General features: G+C 39.3%; 1 protein-coding gene across 2 annotated transcripts; it reads right to left on the reverse strand.

Annotated features, from left to right (window-relative positions):
- Positions 1–778: 778 nt before the first annotated feature.
- Positions 779–24,478, reverse strand: LOC124297257 (uncharacterized). Of its 2 annotated transcripts, none has more exons than XM_046748082.1 (4): positions 24,104–24,478; positions 4,556–7,650; positions 3,702–3,987; positions 779–3,623 (listed from the first exon to the last, which is right to left on the reverse strand). In XM_046748082.1, exons 2-4 carry the CDS (start codon positions 6,899–6,901, stop codon positions 3,433–3,435), a joined length of 2,823 nt encoding a protein of 940 aa, XP_046604038.1. In that variant the 5' UTR covers positions 6,902–7,650; positions 24,104–24,478; the 3' UTR covers positions 779–3,432. The 2 variants fall into 2 exon arrangements, with proteins under 2 accessions (XP_046604038.1, XP_046604039.1); XM_046748083.1 differs by lacking the exon at positions 24,104–24,478 and adding an exon at positions 11,818–12,990.
- Positions 24,479–24,744: the final 266 nt, after the last annotated feature.

The raw sequence follows: 24,744 nt of genomic DNA on the forward strand, positions 1-24,744 counted from the left end.
ACGAATTTGTCAAAAGACTATTGAATTTTATACAAGGTTCGAAATGCTTACTGCTGAATTTCATTATAGAAGCATATGGAATAAAATATCGTCTAACTTAACAATTATTCAAACATGGGTTATGCTATTATTTCATCTGAATCTCGAATTCACGTTGTGAATCTAAATTCCAAGCATGCTTCACAATTCTAGCGATATCTACTTCAATTATTCGTCTTACAAAATCTTGTGACTGTTTTTATGTAGACTGCATACATCTGCATGTCTGAAACTTCGTCGCCGTTAAATACCAAAGCATTGCGTTGAAGTGAAAAGATATAATTTCAAAAGATGTCCTTTCAAATTCAAGTCTCATGGAAATTCACACAGAACTTTCTTTCAATATTAATTGTTTCTTCGCTGCAAACAGTCTCAATTTCTATATCAGGCACCTGCAAAACGAGGAAGAGAAATTGTTAGATGATAGTTTCACTAAGGCATTTTATAAAAATTCGCGTTCCTTCAAGATTTTTGATGTCGAGGTAGCCTTCCTTCTATTCTATGTGATCCAATTATCCTTCGTATATAATCGCAATGTTCATATAACCATCCATTTGCCCCGGAGAATTTTTTTTGCCTTGGTTACCACCTGACCAAAATCTAGATAAGTACGGAATGAAACTTATAAAGTTAATTGTAAAGATAAATATAACGAATATAATTTCAAGGTTATAGATTAGAAATACATAAAGCCATAATTTTTGTTCGGTATATATTGTATAATAGAGAGCGCAAATAATATTGGCAATCGCATGTATTTTTTCCGCTTCTTCTTCTTTTTCCAAACATAATTACAACGTACTTATTTCGGTACGTGTATGTATATCGCGTACATACAATAAAAATATACAGGTTTTCTGTCATAAGAAACTAACAACTTAAAAGAATCACCATTGTTATTATTATCATCATCACCATTATTATCCTCGTACAACCTCTGAATTTCTGATCAATAATAATAGGCGATAAAAAATGATTGGATCTTTGTCTTCTTCTTTCTCCTTCGCGTTATTTTGCTTTGTTAATATGTATATTATAGCTCGGTAACAAAGCAATGCGTTTTAAATTTTAATCAATGCCTCCGGTAATAATAAACCGATGTATATCATGTGTATCTATACTTAAGTAGATTATATAATTTAGCAATTTTCGTAATGTGACTTGATTAATCATGTTACATAGCTACAGAGAATTTTCCTCCTCCTCCTTCTCACGTATCATAATATCTATAGTGATGTATACAATACATAGTATAGTTAATAAACCTGAGATTCAGAAGGGTCTTATATCGATGAAATATCAGTTATCTATCGGCTAACCGTCTACACGCATCACACCATTCGGATTTCGCATCCGCGTTCTCCTGTTTCTCTTTATCTTTTTTCGTGTTAATTTCTCCCTTTTTCTCTTTCTACGATACCTACAATAGCGTACAATACTATCTACGTACTATCTTGATTCCCATTAGTTTACACGTCATGCATCGATTGCAATCTTCAATCCTGCAACCCTTAAATGAATAATATAGAGGAATGAGAAATTTAAGGGTACAAGTACGCAGTATTCGATTGAGGATATGAATCCCTACGCGGTCCGACGAGCGAACGATCGAACCTTGAAAAATTCCCCACTTCGATTTTCTATTCTACGTGGTCACTGGAGCAACTCCTTATACTACTGTTGTGTATTTTTACGTACTTAACGTTATAATATCATGTGTACACCTACTCGCTATTATATTAAAAAGTTACCATATGTATGTGTATATATATATATATATATATATATATATATATGTATACTTTATGAGTAACGTGTTATACTTCCAATTTTTTTCGCAATAGGATTGAATTCAATGTGTATGTATTTACATATAATACTATATAAATTTTGTATTTAATTGAATCTTGTAATTATTATTATCATTATTATTATTACTATTACCACTACTATACGATTAACTTTTCTCGTACATATTCGGAGACGTAAAAAAAAGCCGTAGGCTAGCTAAACGGCTGAAATTGTCATGCATCATTTTTCTTTCACGCTACGTATGTAACCAACTACGGTAAAAAATTCATATCACTAAGAACGGTCTATGAATATAGAAAGGTACGCAATGATGTTTTATGTATATGGAATTGGATATAGGTATGTAATATGGATAAAAGAAATCAAATGAAACAAAATACGAATCGATAACTACGCTATGTATGCTACAAACCCTGTAAGATATATCCATAGCTTTCGTAAGTTCGAATCTATCAAATATTCGACTAAGATCTTAATGTTCAACCGTGTTTTTCTAAGACTTGTTCGTTATAAAAATTGGTGGAAGAAAAATTATTATTATTATCAATATTCTTTTTTTTCCGCGAACGAATACACGTAAATCTAATATATAGATTGTCCGAATAGAAATATATGACATATTGTACCCTATATATAGATTTTTAATAAAATCGGTATTTTGAATGTAGTTAATCAATTCATAAATCTTGCGTGAAAGCTTCATTATTCTGTATTATATAAATTAATCAGCTACGTAGTGATAAATGTTTTTTTTTCTTGTTTTTGCTTCTTTTTTCTTTCTCTCAAATTATCTTTATTTTTGTTTTTGTTTTTTCATCAGAATATACATATTGTAGTATTGAAATTGACGATAGCAATATCAAGTGAATAATCGCGGACACGGACTAACTAACAAACCGGTCGCGTCGAATACTCGCAAAATCGTCTTATTGTTAATTAAAATTAGGTACACGTATATATTTAGGTGTGTATATGACAATGTATTTCGAAACGGCATTATTCGCTTCCATTTCGATATACGACAATTTGAACCAAATACATGATAATATAATAACTGTGATTCACTTTTTTTTCTCTACGTAACGAACGTACAATATGTCTACGGGGTATGTATATAGGCTACATAGAACATTACGTGCAGGTACGCACCTCTGTTTTCATAGGATGTAGGGCGACATTATTATCGAAAGGAAAAGAAAAAAATCATCATCTACATCAGCATACTAGTACGTACCTAAATAATAACAACAATAATAACAGTAATCATTCAGTTATCATCAATTCCGTCTATTACAAGGTTTCCTACTATTATATATGTATACAAATACGTGGACAAAAAATTTTAAAAAATAAAGAAGACTCGGCTTCCTCATTGCTTTGACGACATAGTATCAAGGCTTTTGTGATATTCGTTACATATCACTTCTATAACGAATCGAAAATCTCTACAATTTCGCTCTATGCAGCGATTATACGTCATGAATCGTGGATCATAAACTGAGAACGCTGCAAATGCATTGTAGAAAAGAAAATAATAAATTAATCGGAACAAAATTACTATATAATGTGTGCTAAGGTGCTCTAAACGCTGTTCATTTTCTCGAAGTCCTGGCTCGTCACTTCGGGAGTAACTTCCTCCCAGCTTTCAGCCTTCCATTCGCGATATTTCTCAATCAACGGTACGATAACTAGAAGACCGCCGCTGAGAGCGATGAAGAATCCGGATAAATAGAAGGAGAGATTGTAAGTCCCTGTGATGTCGTACAGCCAACCTATGAAAAACAGATTCGAATGAATGTCGATCTTTAGTGTAAAGTAACTTTTGTTTTTGACCTTGTGAAAAAATTTACCAGCAAGTGGAGGACCGATGAGATTGGCGACACCCTGAACGAGCAGCAGAAGACCATAGGCGTTGGTAAACCTTTCCAGGGTGATCAACTCGACGAGGATTATACTGGTGAGGCTGTAATTTGCCGCTATGAACAACCCGAATGCACCGGCTATTGCGCAGAGGCCGTAATAATTGTGAACCACCAGAGGAATCAGCGCGGTTACGGCTCCGCAAAGACCCATACAAACCGCATAAACCAGGGATGCGTTCACCCAAGCACGATCTCCGGCCCAGCCGAGGATTATCTGTAAAACATTAAACCGGAATTACGTACATTGTTTGACTCCGCCAGGAGAGGGATTGGGGAAGTTGGTTTTTGGGATCCGGCAAACTTTAAAAGTAGCCTCGGGTCTTCCAAAGCGTTAAAAGGAACAGAGCTTACACACCATGTGCTTTACCGAAACGCGCTTGGAGACCGGACAGGAAAGTGACTTAATAATTCAAAATTCCCAATTGGGGTTACGACGAAACAAGCTCGGCTGTTGAGACGGAGCAAAAGAGTTATTGACTTTTCCGATAAAATGAAAAAAACACAATTCCGGATTCAGAACGGGCGAAATGATTCGTCCAGAGCTTTGCCTCGGCTCCGTGATTGACGGAAGATCAACAGATTCAAATATTCATATACCGTCGGTTCTTATCTACCGTCTGACAATGAAACTGACAATCGTTACTATCGGATAATGGCGGGGAATTGGGTAAATGAATTGAGAGAGCCAACTCTGATTTCAGCGTTTGATTGATCAGTTCAGGACTGAAAGATGGGAAGTGAACGAAATAGGAAAAAAAGATATTGGAATCGAGAGAACCTACCTCGCCAACCATGTTGACAATCCCGATAACGGATATGAGATAGGAGGCATCCTTCTCGCTGAATCCAACTTCGATAGCATTGTCGGTTAGATAAACATAGGGAACATCGTACCAAGTGTATAGCAGGAAATTGCTAATAGCAAATAGAAGAAACCTGGGATCAGCAAAGTGTGAAAAATCAAGCATGTCGACAATGAGATCCCAGAACTCCCAGAGTCCGGCGTACCAGACCATTTTCGTTTTGGCTATGGTAGTCATCGAGTTTCTATAAATGTCAGGACAGCTCGAGGCGCGAAGACGATATCGTTTGATGTTTAGCATGGCTCCTCTGTAGGTAAGACTGTGCCGATGAACCCTGATGTCCTTGAAGTATGCGGTCGGCAGTCTCCGCGAGGCGGTATGATCGAGCATAGCTGCCCTCTGGAAGGGACAATCTGGATGTGTTTTCTTGAGCCACCAGAGATACGCAGCGTCCAAATGATGCCGTTGGTCTTGGTTGGCGGTAGTCTCCTGGTCCCTGGCTGGTTTAGAGTTCTCGGTGACCTGGTCGTGGTGGACGTGCAGGACACCGGTGGACTTGGCCGTCTCTGAGTCCTTTGAGTCCATCTGCTCGTTGGAGCCAGCGACGAACCTTTCCGATGGTACAGTGTCGATCTGCTCGTGAAGTCTGCCTGAATCGCTGAAGCTCCTCGACGATATGAGAAGACTGGGATAGTTCTGTAGTATAACATTATAAACGTTCTTATGGGTGCTCAAAAGTTCGAGCACCTCGAGCGGCACCTTCTCGCCGTTTTTAACGAAGGTCGGCAGAGTGACTAGACTGGAGAACCTCCTTCCATGAGCATCATCCCGTTCATTGTCAATGGAGATGCCGACCGCGCTGGCCGAGGCGAAGTTCCGTTTGAGGTCATGGGAGGTCTGGTTGTTGTTCGGTTTGGCCGAGCTCGTCCCAGAGAACGAGTCAGCGCTTGAACTCTGTATCTTGGAGCGTTTTCTCTCGCGGTTTTTCCGCCTCTCGGCGGTCTTCGCCTTGGCCCTTGTCGTCGTCCACTCAAGATCACGCATGAGACACCCGCAGACCGCTAGATTGAAGAAGAGTCCAGCTAGTATAAGAGTCGTCCCGCGCCAGCCGTACTCGACTAGCAGGTACTGGGTCAGCGGGGCGAATATGAAGGTTCCGATGCCGCTTCCGCAGACGGAAAGGCCGGTGGCGAACGAACGTCTCTTGTCGAAGTAGTAGGCGACTATTACGACCGCGGCAACGTAGCACAGGGATAACCCGAAGCCGGCGATAACACCGAAGGTGAATATCAGCAAGCCCATCGAGTTGGTGAATGAGCTGATGACGAAGCCACTCGTAGCGAGTACGCTGCCGGCTATGCTGACCCGCCTGCACCCGTATCTGTCCGTCAGAAAGCTGGCTATCGGTCCGGAGAGCAACGGCATCGCCATGAAAAGACTCCCGATCCATGCGGTCTTCGATTTACCCTCCTCAAAGTAATTCAGGAACTCGACGTATATCACGCCGAATGAGAAGGTGATACCATCGGCGATCAGGTTCACGACGAAGGACGCCGCGACCACGACCCATCCCCAACCACCGTCCGGCGGTCTGGCCTCGGAGAATTGGGCCAAACTCGAATTGTCCTCCGAACTGCTCGAGCTGGATGTCGATATCGAAGCACTGGGGCTAGGATGGGGGTCCTCGGAGCACTGCTTCGAGTCCTTGTTGAACTGGACGTGGTGTACCTGCTTGTCGTCCCTGGGCGATTTACGATTGACCAATTTTTCCGCGCTACCAGCACGCCGTCTGGTTACCGCCCCACTGTCGAGGTACGAACGACTCTTATCATTGCAGATCCTGGCGGCTTCGTCCAGGGATTGGTGACGCGGGCTGAAAACCTCATCCTTGAAGAGACTGTTCGGTCGCTTCGACGAGTTTTGGGCTAATTCCAGCCTCGCTTCCTCCCGGATTATCCCACCTAATTCTTCCAGCTTGACATCGTTCTGATCCAGGATTCCCTCGCATTCGCTGTCGGATGTGACACCGTTCTCGAAACTGTAACGAACCCCCTCATTCTCGAACGGTTTTTCGTTAAGAATCGCCGCCAGATGATTGTCACCGGCGTCGCGACACGCAGGGTCGTTTTCATCCTCCTTTTCATGGTCCACCTCGCTCGGTTCGCTGGAAGCTTTGACATTTCCATTATACTTGGCCACTTGTGATCGGTAATCCCCGTTGATCGATGCCTCGAGATTATTTTTGGCATTGGGTATACCGTTGTCGTTCGACGAGTCGTAAGATATGGTGTCTGTTTGACCGTTGAGCTGCGTCCAGTCAGCCATGGCAATCGTATCGCAATTTTATTATCACCGTGTGTCTATCTCCCTTTCTGTATATTTTGATCTGTCTCTCTCTCTCTCTCTTCCAGCACCCTTGTTCCCCCGTCCTAGTATTGTACTGTACGATATTTGGATTAATTCTGTTTTGTCTTCTTTACCAAACTTCTGCTATTATTTTAATACCTTCTACGCACACGGTCGCACGTTAGCACCAAATAATTATCGCACCCGCTTGTCGCGATTAATAATACTTTAAACGATATCGTCAAACCGTATCCGTTTTTTTCCTCTTATTATTCCTACTCATTATCTTCTTCATTCAAAATAAGGCAGTTATATATACCCAGACTTCTTACCCGTTCGGGGGTTAAAGGCAATACGTCAACATCGATTGTAACCGAGAACATCGAAACTTCATACCATTACTATCAACATTAGGATTACTTGTTCTAGAACTTTAATTTATTCTCTTCTTAGATCTTCCCCTTTATTCTTTCTTTTTATTTAATTTCGTCCTTGATCTAAACAACGGCTGAATCGGCCACTCGTACAACTCCCTGGTGAACTGACGACGCAGCAGCAACAGTGATGATGGAAGTAGATCCTGTATTTGGCTCCCGCCACCATCGCAACTGCAGACCCCGACGTTCTCGGACCCACGACGAGTCGTTCCAACGCCCACGTCCTCGAACCAATTTCTATCCCAGGCACCCATACGGCGGACAATACTTTCGCTTCTCTGCAGACGTGCACTGAAATAAAACAATAATCGTATAACGCTTTAACAATATTTCAAGATTCGATTCGAACAAAAAACCGCGCCTCTAGCGTGATATTTTTACTGAATCGTATTCTTATCTACAGGTATAAGCCTAACGTTACATGCAAACCTCGAGTTGGATCCGAGGAACGAGCTGCAGGGTAAGTATCCAATAAAATGTTGATAAAACTGTGTCTACCTCATCGTAATAAAATTTCAACACTGTTGGTTCCGAGTCAATCAGCGTATAATAAATCCAACAGCCTAATCTAATCCCAACCTCACTTTCTCTCAGTCTATTTCTACCTTTTTCCTTCCTTGCTAAAAGATCAATAAACCATAAGGTAGTATCTATCCATTTCTATTTGTACACCGCACTTCGTCTCGCTCGGTATTATAGTGGTCAGGCACATGTAACCCGAGCGATTCTAACGATCTACAGATTCCTTGCGGTCATGGTCGGTACCTACCGACATAAATAAATATCGAGATGTCCACCGTGCAAGCACGCATCGGTCTTGTAGGTTAGATGGAAAACCGGCATTGGCGATTTAGACAAACTTTAACATTTCGTTATAAACGCTTCTGCGTACGTTGGATATACCTGAAAAAGTCGTCATACCGCTAAATAATTATAACGCGTACAACAAGAAGGCCGCCGTTATTATATCGTTTAGAAAAAATTTCTCAAGGAGCTATAAGCACACACCATGAGAAACGAGACGTGCGATCGTTAGTGAACAAATTTCAATCAGTAATACGTTTCAATCGTATACTAAAAAGAGTTCCTACAGGTGGAATCGAACCTCTGAGATCGTATTTATACATATATATATATATATAATTATACATATACATATGGGGACGAAAATAAATTTGGATGAGCACTCGGGTCGCTAGCTTTGGACCAAAAGGCACCTGTACCTACCTAAAAAGTATAAGCAGCCGCAGGTGTATAATAATAAAACGTTCTTATTGTTTCGGAACTCTTAACCAACACCAATTACTTCGCTCCGGTCTTACCCAGGTCTTTTATCGCAAATACAGAATAACACAATTATAATCAATTCACAACGAAATTCCACTACAGAACAAATTCTAGGTATGTCAACGATGAACGATAAGCAGTATTTTGTTATAATCTCGATCGCGATATCCCCGCAGGCACATATGATACATGGTACAAGTAACAAGTTTTAATGATTTACACTCTCTCAGCGATCTTTGCATTGATTGCTACCAAGAACGGTTCTTCGGTTGAAGACCTTGGGGACTCATTTCCGCAGGTATTGACAAGTATTCCGCATTCCTCCCGAGAGATTGGACGAAGACACGAAACAAATCGACAAATGGCAATACCATCTAATAGCAGCGCGATCCTCTCCCTATTTACGTCGGCACGCAAGGGATGATAACAGTTGTGAAGGAAAAATGAACAGATGCTGTTCTTGCGAGAACCTCTACGGTACCTTATGCGAATAAATATTGTACGAACATTGCGATTACACATGCTCATTCTCTGAGTGTTGATTCACAACTATATGCATCTATGTATAAAGTAAGTGGACGATAGATGTTCCGGATAGTATGGTCAGTCAGTGGTTGCGGGTAGTTAGAGTTGGCGATTGTAAGCGGACTTCATTGTGATTGAGTTGCTACCAATTTAAGGATTTAACCATTCGGGCTGCAGACTCAACACGGACGTACATTGCAAGCCTCACGCCATCTTGACGTCGGTATCGTACTCCTTAGATTTTACCTCCTCTTTATGTCATATCTCATCACGTCACAAATTCGTCCGATAATTAACCAGAGGTCTTTCCTTATGCTTTCAAGATTCAATTTTAAACTGAGTCGAATCTAATTTTGTTATTTAATTAGTCCAACCTTCAGCAGTAGATTACTCTTGAAAATATGGCTGTAAAAAATGTCAGCAGCTGTGTCATTTAAATTTCGACTCTGCGCACGAGGCTGGTTAAAAGTTCCAGCTAAATACTTCCGGTCACGAAGAAGATCGACGGGGTAATTCCTCGATTACTATGACGGCAAATGCGTGCTTGACTCAACCCACGCAAGTGTGATGAACATTTAGGTATTAGTCATTTGACGATACACACAAGCCTTGCTTCCTGTTTCCAAAATCCTATATACGTCTACATACCTATTTACTCTCTATAGTTTCCCAAGTTATTAAAATCGTACCGAATCAGTCGAGCTTTGGACAATCTCTTGTCTACCAGAGTTTATGATGACAAGCTACATGCTTAGAATAGCAGACACCGAAGGAAAATAGTACCTATTGCAACTATCTCGATCGTTGGTAAAGTGAAGTGAATATATGAGAAATCGAAAACCGAATACTCGAGGCTAAACAACCAGGCTTGAAATGACGATTGCAACAACTCGTCCCTAAGTCAAGATCCTAGTACCAAAAATAAAAAGACTCCAAACGAACCATATTCTCTCTATCTATAATTCAAGTCTTCGCGTACCGTTGACCATTGGCCTTGAAGTACCACGTGGCGAAAAGCCAAAGATAACAAAGTAAGTATCAGTCGGGGTCAATAAGATAATGTCGAAGACAATGTCCTACATTGGGTTCACACGTCTGCACGACGAAACAAAAGAACCTTACTGTCATAGTGCCTGAACACAATCTAAGCAAAATTTCTTATTTCTACGAATATGTGCACAAAATTCTATGGCAAATGGTTTCCGATGGTTCTGTAAAGAGCAGACGAAACATACGCGTAAAAGAGAGTCAGCCGGCCACAAAGTCCGGTTATAGTTCAACTTCTTCCACCTCTGGACATGGTCTCTCTTCGTCTCGGCGTTGATCGAGAAACGTGGGGATTTGATATGATTCGTAGAGTCGTTTCATATCGCGTCAAATACAACACCAACGATAAAGCTTCTTATCATAAGTGAGAAGACATATTTCGAGAGTACTCCACGGAGCTGATAGTATCAACGTCAGCGCGTTCGACTTGCCGCGTACGACAAACGATCTTTTAAAATTATCTGCGCTGAAAGCGTACTATTACGCATATAAATGAATCTCGTCACCGCCATTGCAATCATCAGTATCAATCGATAAACTACGCTCACGTGGTGCCGTAATTAACGCAACAAGCCGCAACTCCTTACACATGCACGATTGATCCCAGACCTCAATAATCAATAATTTTCGTAACCAATCCAACCTCCCGATGTGTTCGAGAGAATATCGAGTCATCGAATAAGGTCAGGTTGCCTTCCGATGCATGAGGTTAATTCTTGCGAACAGGACTGATCGCAATAAGCTCGAGGCATTCGGCTTTCACGCTGTCGTCTCGCTCTTCGAGATAAGACACGCGTAGACATTTGATATCGGAGATCGCGACGATGTTTCCTTCTTGAAACAAGCCGTGTGGCAAACTGTTGCAAATCGTTCGGTGAAACCTTGCAGAGTCTGCATATGAGGATATTTCGAAAGATCGAATGGTGCGAAGAGTATCTTACCTCGATCGAAATACACACAATATCAGTTGGTACTGTTAGTAAGAACGTTAGGCATTGCCTACTTTACCGAAACAAGAAGATTTCCGAAGTCAGCCAAGTCCTGTTCAAATATAGTTTTCTGTGATCAACATTCGTTCTGCGTCGTGTTTGAATTATGTTGATGATTATACTCACGAGCTTCCAGACGTAATGATAACCAAATCAACACAATCATTTCAATTAACATGTTCGAAGAAATCGTGTCAACGACTTTCAACTTCCATCACGCATTATCCGTTGAATACCCTAAAGTTACGCCTTTGCCTTCTCTCAGATGCCGAAACAGTGAAGATGAGGATATTTTCGCGAACGGTTTACCAAAGACGTGAATTCGTGTATACAAACACATTACGCTGTCCTCTTATCGCGATAACAAAATGAACCAACAGTAGCGGCAGACAATATCGTCACCTTTTATCAATCCGTCGGTCTCCCGGCATCGTGAAAGAGAAGTGCCAATGGTTTAGCCGCCGGTACAGCACACGTTCGGATAATATACAAGCTTTCTCGCGGAGGTCAAATCTTTGTCGTGGAGTGTTCGATTTATCGCGAGGAGAAACCCTTTTATTTGATAATTAATAATGAGAGTTTGAAATTGAGTGAAAAAAATACAACAAACCATTTCTCGTCGAGTGCACGTGCTATCAAAGTCGGTGATAATAATTTTCCTGAGTCTCTCTTCAGGGCTGCACGAATCGGGGAATGAAGACTGTTCGGAACTCGCGATGCTGCACACGCGAATCAGATCGCCAAAAACCAGTATCCTCCGCGCAGGTTACGACCCGTTTGCTAAATGCCGAGGGTGAGAGGGTGGCGGAATTATTGTTCAGGGGAACTTGTCCGATCCAATTTCAACGGACAACTAATAAACATAAATAATAAAACATCTGTTGTTGCAACATTTCAAGTTAGATCCACCGTCCTGCAAAATACACAATCCGATTCGCATAACTTTAACACTGCAAACATTATGGGGCAGCAGCAGCAACAGCAGCGATACTTAAATTTGATCAAAACCCGTCGATGCAGCAGTTGTCGTGGTGAATCCGTAACTGTTCATAGATGCATCGCGATGCGCGTATACGGTACGTAACGACAATAATCACTGCCGCAAGGTAGTCCGATGTCTTATACATGCGAAGCACTTGAAAAGTTGGTATAAGGTAACTACTGTACGGTTATAATCCTTTCACGAAACTGGTTACAGTCGGTAGAATGTTTATGCCGTAAGTCGTTGGGCAGAAGAGGTTGCGTCTAAGCTTGCCAAAACTTTACTCTGCCGGGTGTATCGTCTCCTTGGAATGGGTCCACAAGGTCTACCAAAGGTGCCTTACTCCAACTTCTGCACTTGGTAAAACGATTTCAGCGACCGGTTGAACCAGTTAATAATACCGATACTTCTTCACCTTTGCGTCAACATGCAGATGCCGTTACGTCGAGTTTAGACAACGAACGATTGTGCACATTGGATCTTTTACGTTTGTATACAGTCTGACAACACGGCGCGTTCTTTTGGCAGTTAATTCTTGTTTCAAGTCTGCCCACCAACGGGACTTCTCTTGCTTGATTTTCGAAATATTCTTATCCAGTAGAATCGCCGGAAAATACGTCACACCTCACACGCCCCGTCCCTTCGTTTTTGCAAATCGGAATTGGGCAGGAAAATCGTAAACAGAGTCGTCTCAGAGACGGTACGAAAGTTGCGGTTACGGCGCGCGAAGAAAGTGAACACTTGTCAGGACTGCGCGGCGAATACTGACACTCGTTGGATTATAGCCGAGCAGCGCACGCGGCCGCGCGAGCGTTCACTCGCTTGCACTCGCTTCTCAATCGCCCCACTTCTTCGCGTCGTTCTTCGATCCGTCGAAGTAAAAGCGCGTGCACGTTCACGCGTCTGCGCATCTTCGTTGCGCATCTCCAGACGCGGGAAGCTAAGCAGGATGGGAATATTCGAATCTTTTGTAAGAAATCGACGTGTGAAAATCGATTCTAATAAAGATCGTGTTGCAAATTCATGTTTTCATGACACGTGCCCCAAAAAAGCCAAACTCCAAACTAAGCAAATGATCGAAACGTAAAGCCAAGCGAATAACCAAAATACAAACCCTAAGACGGCCCCGCAAATATTGGCCGAATTAAGTGCAGCGTTCTCGCACTCGAATATTTTCACGTGCCTCGGTATGATAAAATTTTTCATTGTGATGTTGCCTTGGAACCCGCAACACGCAACACGGAAGTACGTAAAATAACCGATTCCACCCATAAAAATCGACCCTCGCGAAAATCAAATGTTGGAGAATCGGTACAAAACATCGATTCAGAATCGAATATTCCTAATTAGCAGGGTGTCGGACGGGGCGAAGTTTCTTCCCATGGTGAAAAAATTGGTCAATTGGCCAGAGGCATGGAGTTCGGGAATTTACAGCTATTATAGATAACGATTAATTTGATTCAATTACTCTTTGCTTTTACCAATTTTTTTATGGAAATTTATTCCGCCCGACGTCAACCCTATGTGACAAGCTTTTCGTTAACCACGATTATATCTCGAGAGCAGATAAACCGACTAACTTCAAATTTGGATACAATATTCTTGAGTAGTTTATCCTGTCGGCCTCGATTTCATGTTTGGAAGAAGAATAAAAATGAAATGGAAAACCGCCAGTTAAAGTTAAGGTTCAAATTTTTTTTATAAAATTCCCAACTTTTTCTTATACTCGCCGGTAAGCAATATTCGATGATTATAAAACAGTCTGATATCCAGATTAAGAGAATAATTTATCCAAGAAATCTGTGTTAAAAATTTGAGATGAATCTGTGATTGAAGAAAGAAACGATAAATTTTACTTCACTGTTTGTATTGAAACAAAAAACATTGTTACATTTGTCATGAATTTTTTATTGTTTGATTAGGTTAATAAACACGATATTGTTTACGTAAAGAATATGAGGCAGCAGCAAACAAATAAACACAGTTTCACTGTTGTCGCAATGTAGCTTCAACATCATTTCTTATTTCGTGTACAAACCGTGTGAAATGTGTGAAAACAAAATTGTAAGATCTGCAACAACTTGGACTTGACAACTCAAGTACTGTGCCACCGTATGGTATGTATAATTTATATCATTATATAATAATTCACGATAATTCAGTGAATTATACAATAATAACAGAATTACATTCGCTGTACTTCCTTTACAGCCATAATCGGTTTTGCCGTTCCTCGGTTCATTGCTGATTCACGTCCGCAAAAACACCATCCATGGTATTCCCCAAGTTGTACCAAGGCCGTAAATTATAAATCCGTCATTTCCCCAAGAGGCTGAAACTAGCAACGTTAACGTATCGAAACGTTGAATCAAAACAATTATATTTCGTACATTTGGAATAACTGAAAAAGTTAAATTTACAAAATCCGAGTTTGTCGATGCTGTATCAACGGTTTGTTAACTTTCAGGTAATCCCAGGATTTTTTCTACGGGGACATCGTTACGATAATGGTGCAAACTTCAGCCTGATATTTCCCCTGAACCAGTTCCAACTTTGCGATTGATAATTTCGGGCATTCCGAAATGCCTCTGAACAGTAACTACACCCTGGACAACCAGTTCGAGGATAACGAACCCTATTGTTGATACAATCATCGGAAGCAATGACTTTGGCTCGTTGTATTGTAGATAGAAACGCGCAGTACGCAACATTTGATTACCGTACCTTATCCCCGGCAGCAGCAGCAACTGCATCGCTTGGTAAACGGACGTAAAGACCAGAGTTCAATCAAGAACAAAAGCTGATTACACTATCTCTTTTGGCAGATAAGACACGAGTATACTATTGTTTATTTTTGTGTATGTTATGCGTAAGTACAGAGGTTGTAGAAAAACAGAGAAAATCGCTGAAAAGCCGATTTTCAAATTAACCTAAAACGAATTCAGCGTATCATTCCAGCGTGCGTTATTACTACGTAGACAGATACATCCAAGAGCTAGTTTTCGTTAGACGCACGCCCTCTCTTTTTCAACTTCCTATCAGCAGACGCTGTTGGTTAATCTAATTCTCTAAAATTCACATCATTCTTTCGTCGAATCATTAAAATATTTCCCGAGTAAGTAGTTACTCGCAACTCGAGTGTGGAATAACCGCTTGACATCCATCGTTCGCATTAAGTACGCCTACGAGGTCGTTCCTACAGCAGTTGGCACGATGATACGAGTAAAAGCTGCAGATCATCAACTCCAGTCGGTAATTGAATTACCACGAATATTAGTGTATAGTATAAACGTCGAATTGTGAACCGTCGATTATCATAGTTTAAACACGGAGTATCACGGTTAGGAATAAAATAACAACTCTAATTTCTCTGGAAGCTGAATCTCTACCAATTTACAACAATTTTTACGCAGTAATAATACAACTCTAAGATATACAGAAATCCACGAGATTCCGAGGTATCATAACGTTAATGATTCCATTGCCCAAGGCAATCCGGGAATTACGAGTTAATCAAATTTTGTTCTTGTTGGCTCTGCGACTTTTACGTGTTAAATTCTCTGATACGAAGGCTGAACAGGATTCGTGATGTTGGAGAAAAAATTGAAATCGGTCTAATCCGTCCTGCATTATATAAAACACGTTTTCATGATGAGATAATATTCAACTAAAGATCTTTGTAACCTGCCATTACTTACATTGTATTATCATGTAATGCAACCTACCCTCGTCGGATAAAAATAAAGTACCTGAAGATAAAACAAGGCAATTACTTCATCGGCGATAGACTTCATCGAGTACATAGTTTTCAGATTCCGCAAGTTCAATGATAAAATGGTGATCCGGATCCTCCTACAAGGAAATATAATGTTTTCCTTTTTTTTCTCTCTTTTGAACTTACCATTTCTCTGGTTTCAGTGAAAAAAAAAAGGCAAGTTATTGTAACCACCCCGAGGATGAAAAGCTGATTTCCTACTAGATCTCAAAGTTTAAAGGTCTATAGAATCAACTCTATTGGCGATCCAATATGGTAGAAAAAAAGTCTAAAAAATAATCCGATTTTGGTAGAAATCGATAGGCGGAGCTTTTTTGAGTCACCGATAACGAATCCAAGGTCAGAGTTCGAAAATTTATGATGATGGATCCATTACAGTGGTTCGGAATAAAAAAAAAAAAAACTCGTCATATTTTCATGTAACATGGTATTCGAAGGCTTTAAAATCGGTAGTCACGAATCTCAATTTGTAGTTCGAAATTCTAATTTGATATTATTATTTATTTTTCTCTATGAACTTGGAACCTGCAGTGTGAGAAGGGGAAGTTCAAGGACTGGCTCATGGCCAGTTTAAGGTCGCTTATGTCGCTTATTACAGTTGATACTGACCGATCCTTGTGCAAACCTTCACTTTTGGTAACTCTGCATGGGAGGTGGTTTATGACTCTGTATGAAGTATAACGCTATATATCATTGAATTCACTGTCAAGGAAATGTATAAAAAAGGCTAAGAAAAAAGTGAAAAAATTTGTTCCTTCGAAGACTCTCGAAAAATTGATAAAATGCCGTTTGCGATGAATTTTTCCGCGAAAGTTTGCGATGATAGTGGAGAACCCGAGACCTTGTTAAAAATCGCAAAACAACCGAAGAGGACAGCAACGAATAAACTCGAGGCTAAGTTTGTTACTCTGTACATATATAATAACACTGTTGTATATATTATGCCGAATATTATCTGGGCCAGGCGTTTCTCGGGTCACCGAGAGGTCTAAGCGTCTCTTCTAGAAGATATGCGACGTATCGTATTACATCGGTCATAAGTATTATAAAAGATTTCTTCTGTACAATACTAGGTGCTCGTTAGAGGTGTGATAGAAAATCTTGCAAAAAAAAGAAGATGATAGAAAAAGTACGGTATTTTTGTACACGACGCTTTAGTAGTAATTATTATTTTACGACATCTTATAGGAGAGATGCTTGAAAATTCTTATATAATAATATTTCCTCACTTTCAAATAATACACGTGACGATTAGCTTCCACAGTTATCGCATACTATAAATGAAACATCGAAGCTTATACCCGTGATGGAAAATTCACGTAACGATTGTAAATTCTTACAAAAAAAAAAAATAAATAAATAAATAAAACTCTCAAACTTGTGAAATGTCAACTCTTCGGTATACTCGAAACTTTTTACCGTAGTTTAACATACATAATCAGAAAAATTCTTCTCATTCTCTCTTATGTACCGCAGGGGTAGAAAAAATTTCTAAGGTTGAAAAACTTGTAGATAAAAATCCATCGAATTTCCAATAAATTGAATACTTCGCCCAAGATCGTCACAGCACGTATCCGTTTCAAACAAATTCGAGATATGGTCTAAGGTCGAATATCAATGTCGAGGATGTGTATAATATATATGCATATATATATATATATATATATATATGACCAAGGGAAGTTGTGCTTGTATATTTTAAGAATGGTCAGTATATGGCGAGTCTTCTACCAGCCCAACTTTTGTTGACCTTTCATACGCACAGACAATAATTGGACATGAATAAAAGCAGTTAAGCTTGTCTTGCGTCAGCACCATTCAGAAATACTTAAAGATTTCAAGCTCTAAGGCTGTCACAATATTATTATAACCAAACGCCAACCTCCCCTTCAATTAAACTTATTATTATTGTTTTTCATCATTTTATTTCTTCGTATTGTTAAATTACTGTCATGTTTGATGTTATTGTTACGTTTATTATTGCCATAGATATTACATACCTGAAATCCGGTGTTATATAAGGAATGTTAAATAACCAAAAAACGGAAATTTTAATATACAATGGATGAGCGATAATTGCGATTTTGCGTAAGATGGATGCGAATGAAAAATAAAACAATGTGGTTTCAAGAGAAAAAAGGGGAGAGAAAAAGACGTCAAGTGCCGCACCGCAGTGCTTCCGCGTTTTTGATTACATTCTAGGTGGATCGACGAATGAATGCTGATCAAAATTTGCCGAGAGCTAGGCGGGGTCTCAATCAGGCCAAAACGCCGGAACCAATTATGTAAGGTCCAATTTATGCACAGTCTGACCTAATCACAGTAATTCACACGTTTTGTGTACGTGCAGGGCGGGCCAGAAAAAAAAAAAAAAAAAAAAGACACGGACCGATTTAAAACACTGATAAAATCCGAACGCGTTGGAAATTAAGTTGAACATTCTTTAATAAATCGTTTTTACATCCTCCCAGCGACTTTTGTGTATCTTAGGAAGAAGTGATGATTTTTCAAAATTTCAAACGCGGAACGAAAGGTTTATTTTTCTAATTTCAAGTAAAAAAAAAAAAAAGAAAAGATTTTAAAAATCCATCGTCGCGTTTGGATTTTATTCGTGTGTTAATTGGTTTGGTTTTTTCGCCCACCCTGTATGCATACGTATTTATGAATTAGCGCCGGATGATTATTGTTTCTGTAATGATTTTCCATAAGCTTTATAGGTTTATAGCTTAATTTATTTTTGCATCTCTTTCCTATTCTTCATCTTTATACGAATATAATTACGTCGTTATACGAAAAAATACGTCGTATGGAAGATTTAAAAAAAACTTCTGCCGCATTATTTTACTTCACCAGCTACATTGAAATTTCTTATGAATAAAAAAGAATGGAGTGATTTTTCTGCATCGTAATTTCTCCTAAAGTATTTCTTTATTGGTAAAAAAAAGTTTATCAAAAAGATTCATAGCGTAAGAAAATGAAATTTCTTTTTTCATACAAATTGCTGATTACAATCCTACAATCTTTCGTACAATCGAAATTAAACCTCTTTTCCCAAGTAAATGTTCTACAACTAGAATAAGTTATCAATAGTAAACTGTACATCAAAGACATTCAATGTTGCTGAATTTTATTAATTTCAGGTATACCGATCTTCATCCTTCACGTACTTTAAAATTCGACAAAAATTATGAGGACTACGAACTTTGCTTAAAAATCGATTCACATATCCGTTAATTAATACAGTCTTTCTTTTTTTGCTCCAATCAAAGAAGCGAAAAAAATCCCGAAGCTTCAGAACTCCGACTTTTATAGCGGACTTGAATTGAATCAATTTATTTCTTAAACATTTATCATAATTTTACAAAAGTACCGCATAGCGTCGTCGTGTAAAAAAAAAAAGAAACCCTTATCAACGAGCAAACACATTATGCGACGTTGAATAAGATTTGTATGCCATAGTTAGCTCCGCGCCATCTAGCCGAACCTTTTCTTATCTTGCTTTTAAATCGCCGCGTTTTTTCCGCACCGTACTTACCGATCGCAGGTAACGAAGATTAGAAGGTGCACCGACTTAAATTTAGGTGAAATAATATTCCCTTAGAACAGAAAATATTTTTTTTTAACATAAATATATGATACATAATCTATAAATTACAGGTACAGTATGATAACTATCAATGAGTTTAAAGAGATGCCAGTATTCCAAGCATTTCTAAAAAGCTTGGATCGTTCCAACGATTTCAATGAACTAGTTCTCATTTTGACCGCGAATGCTTCCTCTACAAATCAATAAAGTCATATGTTCTATTAAGCTTTTTAGTTGATCAAAAGAAAAGGATTAATAAAATAATTATGAGTAATGAACAGCAAACCATTGCCTTGATAAAAAATACTCCATCCATACCCAAAAGTTGATTTTGTAAATTTGCAGAGAATTCATTTACCGACAAAATGAGCCCTACTTCATTAAAATCGATGTCTTGTTAGTGACGATTTTTTGAAATTTCTTTACCAAATTAAGACAATATTTTTATCACCTAAATTCAACTCGATTCACTTTCGAATCATCGTTACATCACACTTCTATTTTTACAGCTGTTTGACCGGACCGTACGCTTGATACGTCCTTAAGACTATCACCGATTTTCCATTTTCGTTACAATCACTTTCTTTTTTTTTTTTTTTTTTCTTTTGTACGGAAAAATCGGATCGGCCGAATAATTCGAAACCCTGATATTACCGCGAAATATTTCCGCGTCAACGCGCGATTGGAAGACCTTTCTGCTGCTCGCGTATTCTCACGCTTGTTTTATAGATAGTACAACGTGCGTGTGACTGACCTAAAAATATTGCGAGCCCAAGTTTACTCGGTCTTAAATACAAGACCTCTGCTCTGCAGGTGACGTCAATCCTCGGGGGGGAAAAAAGAGGAACAGTTGCGTAGTTTTTCGAATTTCTCGTCGTTCTATGTTTAGTCTTTTCATAATGCTATTTTTATTCTCTCACAATATTGAAGTTCCAGTAAAAACTAAATTAACAAAAATAAAACAATGTTGAAATCTCGAAGTTTAAACGATCGAACTGACGTTGACTGGGGACTGAATTTGTGTTAATAGAGTTTCTCCAACTTTAATGAATCAATGCTTGTTTTTTCACGAATTATCGATTATCTTAATCCTCAGAGTCACACATTATTGTACCGAGTCAACTTTTGTAACAAGATAGTATTCTATGGCTTTTGGAGTCGGCGATTACGAATCTGAAATCAGGTTACACCAAATTTTCTGAATTGGATTCGTCATACTGAAGCCGTTTTGAAAGATTGTACAAAATTCAAATAGAGTCGCAAAAACTTAAAAAAAAAAAACCGAGTGTCGTTGAAAGTGAGAACAATTACATAAAAAATCGCGGGCCCAATCCGAGAGGTCAAGGGTCAGACCCAGGCCGAAGTGTTATGGAGTGCCCCGTATACATTTCCCATCAACTCCCAATTTCCCATCGTTCTGACAAAAAGCTAGCTTATTTCTCCCAAAACGTTTGTTTACTCGTAGGCATACAATATGAGACTACAGTCAGCAAAACAGTCATTCCAATGAATGATTGAACAACTATACACTGAATTAAATCTAACGGTATTTATAATCACTAGACAGAAGCATTTGCTTGAGATTCGTAAGTTTGAAACATCTTTTTACGACGATACATGTTCGTATCGGTAAAATTAGGTTCAACTTCACTGTTCAGACTTCTATCGATCTGTATGCAGATACACCTCGCAACTTGTAGGAACTACATGAAGAAAATATTTGCGATCTAATCTAACACAAAATCTTTCTCTCGCATTCCGTCGCCGTTTCTCTTTCTACCTTTATTTATAGAGGCGGTATGATCTACGCATATAATCCAGTATTTTTCCACTTATAATTCGCCGAAGTTGCGCACCCCGTTGTATTATATTCACTTCAAATTGTAGTATAGAGATGAAGTGGGGCTTTAAATTGTGAGACTGGTTGTTTTGTTCATAGTACCGGTTTTTCACGAACAATAACTAGCTGAATAAATGTGCATAATAACACGCAAGACGAGAAATAAATAACAAAGTGCGTAAAATCTCGAGTGAAAATCCATACTGTTAAATGCATAAATTACACTGTAACTGTAAAATACTTTTAATGACAAATAAAACTGAATAATCGTTTCACAATCTGTGACAAAAATATATATATTTTTTTCTTTTTTCCTTGTGGGAAAAAACATGTTTTGCTCTTTCAAATTTTACAAGTCCTCAACAAATAAACCGGAATATAATGAAAAATAGTTATTTTTGTAGAGAATTAAATGCTCTGCGAAAAAAACTCTGATGCGTAAAATTCATATGTTAACTAACGTTCAAAGTTTAATCAAATTCGTTAATTAATTATCATCATTTACGAATTTTATGTATGAGGTGTTTTTTGTAGTGCGTTCAATTTTCCATTACTTTCGGTACATCTCTCAACGACTTATAAAATTTCAAAGAGAAAAAAAAGTTTTTCCCACGTTATTTCCACAAGATACTTCGATCGCAAAGCGGTCTATCTTAGAGTTGATCTAGAGAGCTCAAATTTTCAGGGAACTTTCTTTGATTAATTTGTAAGCGTTTAATCCCCTGTGAGCGTAAAAATTAATAAACAACCTCACTAAGAACCACTCTACGTACAAGCCCGAGCAAGCTTGCTGCACCCGATGATAAGCTATTACTCGTTCAAACAATGTCCATCGATAAAATTACACCGCATCATATCGATCAGTTCCCGGTATGCGATGCAGTTGTCTCAGCGTCATGCGTCAGGGTGGTTTAATTTCGTTTAAATCGACCTCGGCGCCTCGTCGATGGGTATTTTTTTTTATCTTTTCCCCCCTTTTCGTCGAGGGAATATTTCCGGAAAATTCAATAGATAATAATTATATAAGGAGTAAATAATCCAGCGACATAATCGCTTGTCGTCTGCCAAATTTTCGTCGAGTCACTTGTGCGCACAAGTATTTAACAGAGAAATGGCATAGGTAAACGTTGAGAGTAAACAGAGTAAATGAATGCCGACCTTGACATAGAGTCAGAGCATGAAAACGAACGTGTTTGGTTATACACGTTATAAAAAATAATGTAATCGCGATTGACGCGAAATGAGAAAAATCAAAATACTACACGTTTTTATTCGACTATTCGTCTCTAAATATGAGTGTGATTTGTTTTATTACGGTTTACTGAATTTCAGACAATTCCAAAATAGCGGAATGGCCGTTTTTCCTCAGTATGAATCGTTACGATAACGTTACTAACTTCAATACGATGAAATTTACCCGTTTAACAGGACCCGTGTTATAGCACCGATCAGCTGTGAGGGTAACGACTTATTTACAAGCCTGTATCGCGACAATTGACACTTCGCACGCGATCTTACTCGTTTACAAATACACACGAGTCGGAGTTGACCAATTATCAGACAATCGAATCGACTAACTGAGGCAAATAGACCAAAGGCCACGCAATATTGCGAATTCGGAGTTCAGCACGAACTATGTTACCTAGAAACATTCATGAGGCTGAAGTTATTAACGTTAACGTAACGATACATCAGGAGAGAAAAAGTCACTATTCAGTGTATATTTTGTTTATAATGTTTTACTAGGAACTTCGGAAAGTCTCAAAGGTGCGAATTAGAGATTTTCCCTAAACATGCATCGTTACAGTAACGATACTAGCTTCGTCCTCGCGAACGTTTTGCATCTGTTCTGCTGAATCATTGCCTCCTGGCCGCGTGTCGACACATTTAAAATCAGAGAGGAATAGAATGCTATAAGTAGATTTCGACGATAGTGTACAGCACGCTCATAGTTACAGTGGGATCGTTGGTGAAAATTTATAGTACTAGGAATTTTTACAGAAATTTAAACATTTCGTATTATTTAGTAAATATGTATACTTTAATCATAAAAAATTGTTAATTTTCTTTCAAAATTGTGGTACCTTGTAGATTTATTATTAGAAAAATACAAGTTTTCATGAGAAACTATGAATACTTACAATTTTGTACACGAATAATTATTTTTACAAAATCTCACGAAATGTCCCAATTTCCCTAAAATTGGTAGAAAATTGTAGAAATCATTTTCGTCAGGGTTTTGTGTGATTTTCGCAGCACGAATGTCTCGCTAAATATATTCCACACAAGTGTTCCACAACGTGTGTTCCCGCATGACTGCGAGAGTGTGTGGTAAATACGTTGTATTAGAAAGCCGCTCAGCTGCTCGACGCGCGGTTTACTTTGTTTATCTCAACATACATACACGCAGACACGTAAGCAACGGTAGACTTATCGATTTTCAGCATCATGCCGTGGTACACACATTAATTATCCGACCGGTTTAATACGTTTGATAATGTGATATTGTAATTGAGGATATCGGTCGGATTGTAATAACAGGAACAATTTCGGCTCGTTAAGGGTCAACAATGAGCGCACCTTGCAGTCGCGCGACACGCGCTCGCTGTGTAGATACATACGATGTATGTATTTGCATGCATACATGGATTATCTAGTATTGCAACCCGCTAGTAGGGCGATATCGTAAAATATATGTGATCCGATTACTTACCGCTGAAATAGAACCTCCTTGACCGGATGCTAAAAAACAGTCGAACCCTGCATGTTAGCCTCGTAAAATATGCAGCCTCGTAAAGGGCGAAGAGGGGGGGATTTTGAGCGACTTGAGAGGGCAGCTAATAACGCGTGAACGACCGAAGGACACCGCGAGATCCCGATGTATAATAAAAATATAAAATGTGTAAATTGAGCGCGACGCTTTGTCGGAAAAGGTCGTGCTCGCCGAAAGTAGAAGGCGGACTCTCGATCACAATAGGTACGAGTAACTAGAAAACAAACCGATATCGCATCTAGTGTGTTATACCGGCGATACGTGGCACATCAACAATACGTACGGAGCTGGCACGAAGGCTGACTGCAGAGACCTGAGACGTTTCACGATCGGCGAATATTTTCATCAGAGGGCGAGTTTTCGGAGAGTGCGCCTGCGCCGAACCGCAACTCCCCTCCCGCCGCCGCCATTATCTATCCCCGCCACTCTGCTTGCCCCTCGTCGAGGGCGCTCGTCTCTACACCAGACTCACACCTCACCTCGCCGCCCCATACCTGCCGCGCCTTGAAGCCGGCTGCTGTCGCGACGATGAGTTGCTAGCGGCAACAACGATTGTATGCTTTTCCTGGCCCACGTTGCAG

Source organism: Neodiprion virginianus, chromosome 2 (assembly GCF_021901495.1).
Source record: "Neodiprion virginianus isolate iyNeoVirg1 chromosome 2, iyNeoVirg1.1, whole genome shotgun sequence".
Taxonomy (NCBI): Eukaryota; Metazoa; Arthropoda; class Insecta; order Hymenoptera; family Diprionidae; genus Neodiprion; species Neodiprion virginianus.